Source organism: Thamnophis sirtalis, unplaced genomic scaffold, assembly GCF_051295495.1.
Source record: "Thamnophis sirtalis isolate CommonGarterSnake01/CBP01778 unplaced genomic scaffold, rThaSir2_p1.2 scaffold_1, whole genome shotgun sequence".
NCBI classification, from domain to species: domain Eukaryota; kingdom Metazoa; phylum Chordata; class Lepidosauria; order Squamata; family Natricidae; genus Thamnophis; species Thamnophis sirtalis.
This window is the reverse complement of record NW_028261381.1, coordinates 97,921,558-97,934,626: the sequence shown is the minus strand read 5'-3', so window position 1 is coordinate 97,934,626 and position 13,069 is coordinate 97,921,558. Positions and strand designations below refer to the sequence as shown.

Genomic DNA, 13,069 nt, shown 5'->3' with positions numbered 1-13,069 from the left:
ATCAGGCTCTCCCATTTGGGCTCTCGTCCGCGCCCAGGGTGTTCACCAAGCTGCTGGCAGCCTTGGCGGCCCCCCTACGGGCCCGCCCCATACAAATTATGTGCTACCTGGACGACATTCTCTTGTTGTCCAGATCCCCAGACCAGGCCCGCAGGGATCTGAGGGCGGCTGTAGAGGTTCTGGAAATCCACGGCTTCTCAATCAACCTATCCAAGAGCCATCTAGTTCCAGCCAAACGCAGAGTTCACCTGGGCACCCTCATAGACACCCGTCTAGGTCGGGTATTCCTGTCAGGGGAACGCCAGCTGAGCCTCCGGGAGTTAGCCTTGGCGGTTCAGAGACAGCACAGAGTTCAGCTTCTCCAACTGTCCCAACTGCTAGGCAAGATGGTCTCGTGCTTTCCAATAGTGCCCTGGTGCAGGCTTCACAGCAGGCCCCTCCAACGCTGCTGTTCCAGAAGGACAACAGAAGCTGCTCATCGGTTCGCGTCCCCTTGTCCCCCAAGGCCCGCAATTCCCTGACCTGGTGGTCATCTCAGGCCATAACGAAGGGTTGTTTGTTCCAAGAACTGTGCTGGGTGACCATCACCCATCAATGCCAGCCTGTTGGGATTCCGACACAGAAGTGGCACAGGGTAAGTGGACCCACTCGAAAAAACAACAGATGATCAATTTTCTGGAACTGAGGTGATTCACCTGGGGCTCCTGCACTTCCAACAGTCAGTGGAGGGACAGCATGTGTTGGACAATGATGACGGGGAAGGCCCACATCAATGGACAACATGACTGATGGACAACATGACGGGGAAGGCCCACATCAACCGGCAGGATGGAACCCGGTCCAAGCGGCTGATAAAGGAGGCCCAACAGCAGCTGTCCTGGGCAGAGACACACCTCCTCTCCATGCAGGCTGAGCACATTGCGGGTGCCGACCACATCATGGCGGATTGAGCCGATCACAGGTAGATCAGGCTGAGTGGGAACTCCATGCAACCCACTTCAGAGAGCTGACCAGAAGGTTCGGGGTCCCTGTGGCTGACCTCTTCACCACCAACCGCAACAAGAAGGTCCCTCAGTTTTACACGAGGTATGGAACTCCAGGTGCAGAGGGGAGGGATGCCCTGCGATGTCGCTGGCCACAGGGCCTTCTTTATGCCTTCCCTCTGTTTCTCCTGATACAGTGGGTCATCAGGAAACTGTTGGAGGAGAGGGCGGAGTTAACCTCCTAGCTCCTCACTGGCCACGTGACCTGTGGTTCGTGGATATCTTGTCTCTGTCGGTCGCTCCTCTGTGGAGGATCCCCCTCTCCAACATGTCTCTCTTTCAGGGGGCCATGTCACATCCGGACCCATAGTGGGTCAAGTTGACTGCATGGAGGTTGATCGTCGCTTAATGATGGCTGAGGGCTTGTCATCAGATGTCATTCGTACAATCCAGGCAACCAGGAGATTGGCCACCATTCGTATCTATGACTCCACTTGGAAGGCCTTCTGTTCTTGGTGCCGGCCTAAGAAGATGGCTCCACTCCGAGCTCGGACGTGCCACATTCTCCAATTTCTGCAAGTTCTGCAGGACCGATGATCTCTGGAGAGCCAGGGATGGAGGCCACGCCTCCATCCTGGTGCTCCTTGGTCTCTCAGCGGCTTTCGATACCATCGACCATGGTATCCTTCTGCGACGACTGCGGGAGGTGAGGGTGGGAGGCGCTGTCCTACAGTGGTTCTCCTCTTACCTCTCGGACAGGTCGCAGTCGGTGTTAGTTGGGGAGCAGAGATCGACCCCTAGGCCCCTAACGTATGGGGTGCCTCAGGGTTCGGTCCTGTCCCCCCTTCTTTTCAACATCTACATGAAACCGCTGGGTGAGATCATTCGATGGCACGGGATAAAATACCACCAATACGCAGACGATACTCAGTTGTATCTGTCCGCCCCGTGCCAACTCAACGAAGCGATGGATGTGATGAGCCAGGGTCTGGAGGCTGTTAAAGACTGGGGTCAACAAGCTTGTGCTCAATCCAGAAAAGACCGAGTGGCTGCTGTGTTTCCCTCCCACGAATTGGCCAAGTGTTCCATCTCTCAGGCTGGGGGGTCAAATTGTACACCCCTCAGACAGGGTTCGCAACTTGGGAGTCCTCCTGGACCCACAGCTGACCTTCGAACATCATTTGTCAGCTGTGACCAGGGGGACATTTGCCCAGGTTCGCCTGGTACACCAGTTGCGTCCCTACCTGAACCGGAAGGCCCTCACAACAGTCACTCGTGCCCTTGTGACCTCTAGGCTGGAATACTGCAATGTGCTCTACATGGGGCTGCCCTTGAAGAGCATTCGGCGACTTCAGCTAGTCCAGAATGCGGCCGCGCGAGCGATTGTGGGTGCACCTCGCTTCACCCACGTAACACCTATCCTCCGCGAGCTGCACTGGCTACCTGTTGATCTCCGGGTGCGCTTCAAGGTGCTACTTATCACCTACAAAGCCCTTCATGGTAGTGGGCCTGGGTACTTGAGAGACCGCCTACTGCCAATTACCTCCACTAGACCGATCCGATCGCATCGATTAGGCCTCCTCCGAATTCCATCTTCCAGCCAGTGCAGACTGACAACTACCCAGAGGAGAGCCTTCTCGGTGGCTGCTCCGACCCTCTGGAACGAACTCCCCGTGGAGATTCGGACCCTCACCACCCTTCAGTCCTTCCGCGCCGCTTTAAAGATCTGGCTGTCCCGACTGGCCTGGGGTTAAGATTCTAACCCCACCCGAATTGTGTGATTGTGTGACTGTTGTGCTCTCTTTTTAATATGTTGTATTGTCTCTATGTGGAATACTGTTTGTCTCCCCCCCCCCTTTTTGAACTGTGAGCCGCCCTGAGTCCCCCCAGGGAAAAGGGCGGCATACAAATAAAGGGTAAACTAAACTAAACTAAACGGGTTGGCTGCCAGGTTGGCGCCCAACACCCTCATCACCAGATCGCGGCCCTGTCCTCCATCCTGTGTTCTGGCCTTGACAGATCTTTGACCTCTGAACCACTCATTCAACAGTTTCTGAAAGGCACTACTAACCTGTATCCACCCACCGTGCATCGCTACCCTTCTTGGGACCTGCCCCTCGTCCTTGAGGCACTCACCCAAGCACTGTTCGAGCCACTGCGAGCCACTTCCCTACTCTTCATGTCGCAGAAAATCTTGTTCTTGGTGGTAATCACTTCTATCCACCGGATCTCGGAGCTAGTGCACCTTCCATACGGACAGATTGATTCTCAGGGTGGACCCAGCATTCGTCCCTAAGGTGAATTCCATCTTTCATCGCATTCAGCACTTGGTGATTCCAACTTCTGTCCTGATCCAGTCCATCACCTAGAACGCAACTGGCACACCCTTGATGTTCGAAGAGCTCTGAAGATCTGTTTATGCAGGATGGCAACCTTCCCTCACACTGAAGCATTGTTTGTATCTTTTCAGCTGGACTCTGTGGGCATCAAGGTGTCCTCTTCCTTATTAGGAAGGTGGATCAGGGCATGCATTGCAAAGGCATAATCTCAGGATCAGCCAATTCCAGATCACATTACTGCTTATTCAATGCATAGCGTGACTGCCACAGCCGCCTGGGGCACTCGGGCACCTTTGCATGGGGTGTGCAGGGCGGCCACGTGGTCATCTCCGTCCCTGCATTTATTCTACACTACTGAATTGACAGGTACGCATTGGCTGATGTGGCCTTTGGGAGGTGAGTATTATAGCAGGTCAGGGTTAGTCAGAGGGATTCGTCCCAGACGGTTTCCCACCCATAACGTTGGACAAGCTTTGGTATGTCCCATACAAGGATGCTGTCTTCACTGAGTCAGGAAAATGTCTTGGCTTACCTGATACGCTCATTTTCTGAAGAAGTGGACACAGCATCCTCCCCCACCCTTATGGTCCAGGCCGCTATTGAGGGAGAGATTGTTTCTTTCACGCATGTTTGCCTGCATATTTGTTCCATCATAAAAGCTGGGGATCTCAGCAGGAAGAGGCGGGACTTAAATTTTGCAGACTCAGTTCTATTGGATGGTACAAGAATAACCCACACAAGGATGCTGTCTCCACTTCTTCCAAAAATGAGCGTATCAGGTAAGCCAACGCTACGATCTGTTTCTGTTTCAACAAATAACTATTCACATTGTGAAGGAAAACATCTTGATACATACAGTTCTAACATTAATTTCAAAATCATCTTCACTGTTTATGCACATCATGCAGGAAAGAGACTGTAAGGAAACTGCAAGATGATGTAGGGCAGGGGTGTCAAACTCGATTTCATTGGGGTTGTGGTTGACCTTGAGGGGCCAGGTGGGCGTGGCTGAGGTGGGTGTGCCCAGCTCAATGTTGCTCACATTAGGGGACACCTGTAGTGGGCCGGGTGGGGCTGGGGAGATCCAGTGTCTCCAGCATGCACCCATGGATTGGGATGGGGCAGCCCCTTGCTGGTTCCACAGTGGCCCTGCAGATCTAAGACTGTTCGCCTTCTGGATGGCCACCACCAAGTTTTAGATCAGCACCTGGCCACCTTGGGCCAAGGCCAAGGCACCAAAGCCAGTCCTTTGCTTTTTCCAAGCCCCATGGGCCAGATTACATTGTAGGCCAGATCTGGCCCACGGGCCTTGAGTTTAACATGTCTGCTGTAGGAGAAGGGCATTAATGTAAAATAATAAGGGGGAGTCCAGAACAAAAAAAAGGAAAGGTCTTATTTTGGACTCCATTTGACTTTTTTGATACTCTGCCCTTCAAGAGACATTTGATTTCTACTATTTCTCTGGGTGAAAGGGTTGTCCATTTTGTCTTTCAACATCAGTCTTACATTTCTTAGATTTATCCGGAGAGGGACAGGAATTCTCTCCAGAGAAAATAAGAAGTCTGGAAGCATCTTATGTCCTTATTATGTCACAAGGGATTTTGGGGGATTAGATTCCATTGGGGAAGGCGTATGGGGTCTCATTAGTGAAGGCTTGCATTTGGTAAGCTCTAAAATGCTTCATGTCTTCTTGACAGTAAACTATTAGAGAACACCAGCCATGCTTTAATACCGCTCAAATCAATAGGATGAGTTCATTACAGGCGGTATAAAAGTTTTATTGATTTCAGTTTAATATAATTGGAGATAACTATCTCTGGATTGGATTGGGGTATAGTTCTTTCACTGAAGAGATAGCTCGGTTGAAATTAAATGAATTGAAAAGATAAGAGGTTTTTCTTTGCAGATGTTCTTTTTATTTCTGTCCCAATTTTTCAACCACAGCAATCTTCACTACTTGACACAAACCATATGTGAATGACGCCTCCAGCTGCTTCAATGGAAGGAATGTAGTGTGCAGCAAAAATTAAAGGCATAAGTAGTTTATGTCACTGATACAAACATTATATTTGTGAGGGTTTTTTTTAAAGCCATATGAGCTGACAAAGCCAATAGATAGCATGTGAGGAATTTGTTTTGGCCATAAGCTATTGAGATTGTAGTGTTTTCTTAATTGTGGCCATAAAGTCAAGGAAGCCACCGGAGGGTGAAAAATTGCCTTAAAAGAAGGCCAAAGTTAACTGTCGAGCACGCACATGCGTGGTGAAGCTGACAGGGCAACACTTCGCGTACCAAAGGTTCGCCATCACGGTTCTAGCCTCTCTTTTTGAAAATCTCATCAATTCTAACTACAGCTCTCTCAGTTACCCTCTCTTCACCCATTCTGTTTTTTCATATGTTTGTGATGCTATCCTCATTCAATCTCACTATATGTTGTAACCATCTCAAAGTACTTCTTTTGTACTACTTACTCATTTTTGAATATAACCCTCCCTTAATAAGCATCTATTGACTCCTGACTATAATCATTTTTGTTTTACCACACACACTTCTCAAACAACATTCAAACTGCATTCAACTTTTATGTTTCTTCTGACTTAGACAACTTTTACTTTCAAGTACAAAGTGAGAAGTAGCACACACTGATATACAATAATTCAACATTCAGGATCTATTTATCAAAATAGACAACACACTATCTATAACCTTCTACAAGAATTTGCATACTTTAAAAATTCTTCATTTTAGTGAGCCTTTTACCAAAATACACAGATTCATCTAATTTCTGTAATTTTTTATAAAGTATGTATAACCTTCAATTGCTTACTCCAGTTCAGTTGTCAGACACAAACTACCTTGTCTTGACAGATTATTTTACAGATAAATTTACAGATACCTTGTCTTGACAGATTAATTAACAGATAACCTACTCCTTATTGCATCATATAAAGTTTGCTACAAGAGGGTTTCCAGCCAACATGATAGATGGATGGATGGATGGATGGATGGGCGGGCGGGCAGGCTGGCTGGCCGGCCGGCCGAGTGGCCGGCCCATTCTGTACATTTTACCCATAAATACAAAAGCACATCACACATATAACACTGCTCAGTGTTGAAACATTTCCTAAGTATTCAATTTCTTTATTTTCATGCATATTTACTTTCATCCTATATTCTTTTCACATTCAGAAACAACTTTCTGCTCTCCATTCCCACAAATTTCTCTATAACTCCAACTTGTTCATTTCATCATACACTTTATCTAAATCAACAAACATACATTAATTTTTCTTTCTCAGATTTGTATATTTCTTAATAATGTGCTGAAAAGCAAAAGTCTAATTTGCTTCCAAAAGCTGAACTGTCCTTCCCCAAATGTTGCTGATTCTCTTGTACCCTTTTGATCACAGTTCTATGAAAGCCATTTACAGGCATACGTAATCCTCCTGCAGCTTTTATATAAATTCTTGCTATCGTTTTCTTTGTATAGTGAATAATAATATTTTTCCAAATGCCAGGCACAACTACAGACTTCACACACATACTAAATAACTCATACAGGAAATCTGTAAATAAACCAAAAAAATCCATATTTTAATATTTCTCCACTTGCCCCATCTCTACTTATAGTTTTACCATTTTTAAAACATTCTCGCGGTATTCATTTCGCTTCATCATTTTTTTCTTGAACATTAATAAGAAATAGTGGTTGGAACTGCTGGACCAAAGAAACTGGATAGCTGTGAGTTCTAATTCTGCCTTAGACATGAAGCCAGCAGTGTGGTGTTGCTGAACAGCATTTCCTCTTGGCTTGAGATAATAGGCAAGGGGAAACTACTGCTGGAAGATGCCCAGAAAATTGTATTGCCAATTTTCCACCTAATTGCCAGGAGTCAAGATTGACTTGAAATTACAACCCTTTGATTAAAAAAATGCATCCACACAAACTCCTAAAGCCATATAAATTTCTGCTTCATTCTGTTCTGAGACATAGCACTGTAATTTCCATACAAATAGCTAAAACATTTACTCCAGTATTCTTTCACTTCAGTTTAATCCAGATAATTTCACTACTTTATTTTTTATTTTGGTTACTGTGTGGAATTCCATTTGCTCTGTATTTTCCCTCTCTTTAAATCTTACCCATTCCTTGCTGTATTTGAATGCATTATTTGAAAGCTGTCTTTTTATCTCTGTATACATTATACATATCCTTATTTTTGCAGCAACCTGATTCTTACATGCATTCCTTTTTCACTCATAGTATCTTTCATTTCTTCATTCCTCTAAGCCAGGGATGTCAAACTCGATTTCATTGAGGGCTGCGTCAAGGTTCTGGTTCACCTGGGGGGTGGGGGTGGAGGGGGTTGGTGAGCATGGCCAGGGTAGGTGTGGCAAACTCAACTTCACTCATGCCGGGGGCACCTGTGGTGGCCCGCAGTGCTTCTGCCAGCGAAAATGAGGTCCTGAACTCCTGCAACCCTCTGCCAGTTAAAATGGAGCTCAGGAAGGCCGCGTGCTCAGGCAGTGAAACGTGCTCCGTTTTTACTGGCAGAGGGTTGCAGGAGGCCATGGCAGCTGAAAACGGAGCTCAAGAGCCCGTTTTCGCTGGCAGAATCACTTTGGGCCAGTCCTTCACTGTTTCCAGGGCAGCCGCAGACCAGATCTAAGTACCCTGCAGGCCTTTAATTTGACACCCCCTGCTCTAAGCATTCTCATACTTCCAGTTAGTCCTCTGGCACTTTGTGGTAAAATCAAATCACGTTTCTCAAGCAGCTTCCATAGAAGCTTAATCCATCTTGTAATGCTTTTCTGTACAAGACTTGCATTTTCTCTTACTGTAATTATTTCTAAAATCACTGTTTTTTCACTTCGTTTACTTCAGTGTCTACTTTCCCCAAAGAACATCTGCTAAAACATAGTTTGTCACAGATTCAGAACTTTTCACAAGTTCAGAACTGATCTTAAACAATTTTTTCAATATTACCGTATATCATGATCAAAATAATAACTTTTTTTAGTGTCAAGCACCAGGGAAATCAGAACTTCCAGGCAGTTCAAATGGATATAAAGATTTATTGCAAGCTAGAGCTATCCACAAGAATCTTAACTACCAATGGTCCAAGCAAATTGGCAGTAGATAAGAGTCAATGGAGTTCAAGCTCATCTGGACTTGTATCTCCTGTGGGCGTGAAGAGACTCGTGACTGATGATGCATTCGACCTCTCTCTCAGGCTCAGCCTGGTCACCTCCAACATCTAGGTTTATATTTACGTTGTTTGTGTGCATGTGGGACTACAGTGAATGGACTTATAATTGAGTCATGTGCTTGAAACAAGCAGACTTTTTCTAAACAGATAATTGCCAATCACTATTATCATTTATTGTGGATTTCTGAATGGTCCAATAACTTTGTTCCACCCATTTGTTCATATAATTTAACAATATAATCAGATTATCTTTACTCAATTCTGTTCAGCTTCCTATTTAAGTTATATTTCCTTCATTTCCTCTGTTAATTCATATGCTCCACAATTTTATATTAAATCACTTATATTCCATGTCATAATCTTCCATATGTCATAGCAAAGATTCTACTTACTATACAGTGTTTTGATAAGGCAACAGTACAAAGCCTTAGCTAAGTGTACAATGCTGAAAACTATTTCTGGCGTGTGGTTGCTCTGTTCTCTGTCAACTGACATTTTAGTTTAACAAGGGAACGGTGAGTGAATGATTTGAATCCCCTTCTCACTCATTATTTCATATTCCAAACATTGTGCAATCAAAAGGAAGTGTTTAAATCTCTTAAACCCCACTTTTTTTGAATCATCCAAATATACTCTTCATTTAACTGCAAAAGGTATTTTTTAATCTCAGGGATATGATCCTTATCATATAATAATCTAAAATGAATAGTTATAAGTAATTAGCATTTTAAAAAACCTTTGGTGCTGTTAGGATATCTAGCATTTAATTGAAATGTGGCTAGAAAAAGGGAACTATAGTAGAAATAACAGTGTGGTTACCCACATAGTCACAAGCATCTGGTACAAATCTCAGTAATGAAAAGTTGAGGGAACCTATATCATGATGCAAACTCTCACATTTTTGTACAGGTAGTCTTAGTTTAGTGATTGCAGTTGCAACTAAGTGAAGTAAAAATCATATGGACAGACTGCAATTGTGCATAGGATTTTATTTCACTTTTCCTTTGCTTCTTGCTACTTCCTTTAGCTGAACTGGATTTCTTTCTCTTCCTCTTTGAGGGAATCTTGGTATGGAATAAATAAGTGAAAATGTCCGTGGGTTATACATAAGTTTCAATTAATTTGTGCATCAATGCTTAATTTAGAAGTTGCAGAACAAAGACCAAAGAACAAGAACGCTGAAAGACATGCTAGGAATAATCTTGAAAAAGGCTTAAGAAGAAATTGTCCCTAATACTTACAGCATCAGAAGAATATGACCCCAAACAGCTGGGTAAACCAAACCAAACAGCTGGGTAAAGGTCTTTGAAGTTTAATTCACAAAGAAGTTGGCTAAAAGAGCAAATTTTATTCACCCACTTCCCTTTGGAAGATAATTGATGCCTAGCATACTTGCCACATTTGGGAAGCAAAAGAAACCCTTTAGTCTGCAACTGATTAGAGTCTTGTCAATTTCAGGTGGAAACTGCAAGTTGGAGGGTTGTACTCAACTAACTACACAAAACTTAATTCGTTAATTCTAGTTAGCACTTTTTCGGGAAGTACTGTGCTATGGAGATAAAGAAGTCCAAGAAGAGATAGCTCATTTGGAAAACCTCTGTACTTGAGAGGAGGGAAATGGGGCAGACACAGGACAACGTAACACCTTCTTAACTGACTATAATGGTAAACACCTGACTGAGAGACATTGCAAAGATCATAAATGCAGGCACCGATCCCAAAGTTGCTTTTTATCACTGTCATAATTGGAAATGGACACTGATTGAGGCAAATGAGTACTTGCATCCTAATACAAATATGTATACAGGTAGTCCTTGATTTACAACCACAATTGAGCCCAAAATTTCTATTGCTAAGTAAAGCATTTGTTGAGTGGGTTTTATCCCATTTTACCACTTTGTCGCCATTGTTAAGCGAATGGCTGCAGTTGTTAAGTTAGGGACATGGTTGTTAAGTGAATCCCCCATTGGCTTTGCTTGTCAGAAGGTGACAAAAGATGATCACATGATCCTGGGACACTGCAACCATCATAAAGATGTACCAGTTGCGACGTTTGACCACATGACCATGAGGATGCTGCAAGAGGCATGTGAAAAACGGCCATAAGTCACTTTTTTCAATGCCATTGTAACTTCAAACAGTCACTAAATGAACAGCTCTAAGTTGTATTCATCCCTTTGAGTTACATACAAAGTAATAAAGGTTGGGTAAAAAAATCTAATAACTATTAAAAAGTACATAAAACAAATTCTTTATTAGTACATTAATAATGTTGAGTTTTTGAAATCTTTTATGAAATATAAACCTATTTTATCTGTCAATCAGTCTTATTTTATGCCAAACCTTTTGATTATATCTGCACTTTGCCGTTCAGGTTCTCTGGCTGTAATAAACATGACAATATATCCATACTGTAACTATAGATGTTACAGGGTTTGCAGCATGACATTCTGATACACATTTAATCATTTCCCATCACTTCCTCTGCAGACACCTATGCATATACTGCTACGTATATTGATGTTCTCAGTCAAGTCCTGTTACAATGAGCTGTCAAAATATGAAAACCACAACAGCATTACGGAACACTTTTTAATTGTCTGTACTAGTTATTTGTCTTCGTTTTGCTTCTCTCTCATTATTCTTACAATGTAATATTTTAAAAACATTCTTACTAATCCTAAAACACTCCTGTTTTTGTAATAAAGTGGATTTTTTTGAAATATCTGAACTGTCAGTGGTGATGTGTAGGACTCCAGGTAATCCTGCTCATGGTTTTGTGGAAGGAGATGACTTTAAATACGGGTCCCAGGTTTCCTTCAAATGCAACACAGGTTATACCTTAAAGGGCAGCCAAGTTGCTCACTGTCAATTAAACGGGAGCTGGTCTGCACACCATCCTGAATGTGGTAAGAACTCCTTATGTTTCTTCTATTGCAATTTTTTTTAAAAAAATATTTCCAGAACTTGCTAAGAAAATAAAAAGCAAAAATGTATTTCAAAATTAACACTTTGGTTGTTTGACATAAAATTTAACTTTAAGGAAGCTTACATTGATATTGTACAGCATGGAAAAATCCTCTCTTTTGCTGGCATTGGCTTTTAGTTTTACGGCCAGTAAAGACATGTGCTGTTGAGTTGGCCTGTGTTGGCAGGAAGCAGAAAGACATGGGCAGCCTATCAGACCTCTGTGTTCTGACCCAGCCTTAGCAGAAGCAAGAAACAGACTCCTTGTTAAGGAAAACCCTTCTTTATTTACCTCCTCTGGATCAAAAAAAATCGAGGCAACAGTCCTTCAAAGAGTTAACTGCAGTAATGGACCTTAATAGTTCCTTGCTAATTTGAAGGCTGTGAGGTCGCAGCCGAAAGGTTGCAAAATAAGTTCTGGCGAGCAGTCTTTGTGGCATGAAACACAAGGAGCAAATCTTCAGAAATATGAACTGTTGTCTCCCATGACAACCACTCCCCTTTCCTTCTGTTTATTCCCCAGCCAGGTAAGGGCCATTTAGTGTCCACGTGAGCTTTGCTTCCCGAGTCGACTCCTTATCCTCCATTGTTCACCTCTCCTATGCTCTGCACGTACATGCATCTGGAACAGGCCCCAGCTGTTCTTCCTCATCACTCATGTCAGCCTCCAAAGGCAGCTGCCTCTCTGGTGGCTGGGAAATGTCAGACGGCCCTGGCTCCAGCTCTGCATCCGATGCACAGCATCTATCAGAGCCTTCCCCAGACTCCAGAACTGGCCCAAGTTCCTCCCCAACCTCCTCATCATCCAAGTCTACCGCCAGCTCCACTAGGAGCTGGTGGGCGACAACATTCTGCTGAAAAGGTCCATAGAAGGATTATGGATGAACAGAAGGGAGACATTTAGATCTGGCTATGCCAAATGTGGGGGGATTTTGTGTTGTTCTCTTCAGCTTATTGCAGTTCAAATTAAATATTAGTCAATTGGCATTAAATAGAATGAGTGCTTTATCTGTATTGCAATTTGATGGCTGAACTAATAGAAAAATTGTTCCTAGAAAATTTGTTCTGGCAGCATTGTCACTTCCAAAATGGAACACAGGTCTCTTTATTTACTGGCCTAGTAAATATTGGATTCACAGCTTCAATTTCAGAGTGGGCTTTCTTAAGGCACCACACAATCCAAATGTACTGAAAATTATTACTAAAAAAAAAAATCTAAAACTATATATTAAAATTACAACAAAGACTTAATTAGTTGGATTTGGTGATTTGGAGTTCACCTATTGCTGAATAGGCCTGAGAGGAAGAATAATATAGAAATTAAGTAAGTAAAAATAGCCTCTAAAATGTGGTAATCTTAAAAAAAAGCGCTATAGTTGAAAGTAGCTTCTTTGTAGTAATGTGAATGCAAAGACATTTCAACAAAACTAATGGCTGATTGATGTGGTGTTAAGTGCCTAACTTAAGGTTAATGGCAAAAGAAAAGTTGATCGCATTTTTTATTAGTAAAGGATTGAATAATGTGTTCAATAAAGCATTCTACTTTGGATAATAACAGCAACAACCATTT

At 43.3% G+C, this 13,069-nt stretch overlaps 1 protein-coding gene across 3 annotated transcripts in view; it reads left to right on the top strand.

Annotated features, from left to right (window-relative positions):
* Window positions 1-13,069, top strand: part of PAMR1 (peptidase domain containing associated with muscle regeneration 1) — an 86,837-nt gene that overhangs the window by 57,477 nt on the left and 16,291 nt on the right. Inside the window, exon 7 of one of the 3 annotated variants that reach the window (XM_087719764.1) lies at window positions 11,271-11,441. The exons of 1 other annotated variant lie outside the window; for it this stretch is intronic. In XM_087719764.1, coding sequence (XP_087575890.1) covers window positions 11,271-11,441 — 171 coding nt within the window. Of the gene's footprint in view, window positions 1-11,240; window positions 11,442-13,069 lie in introns of all 3 variants that reach the window. One more of the 3 variants, XM_087719761.1, reaches the window with a different exon arrangement.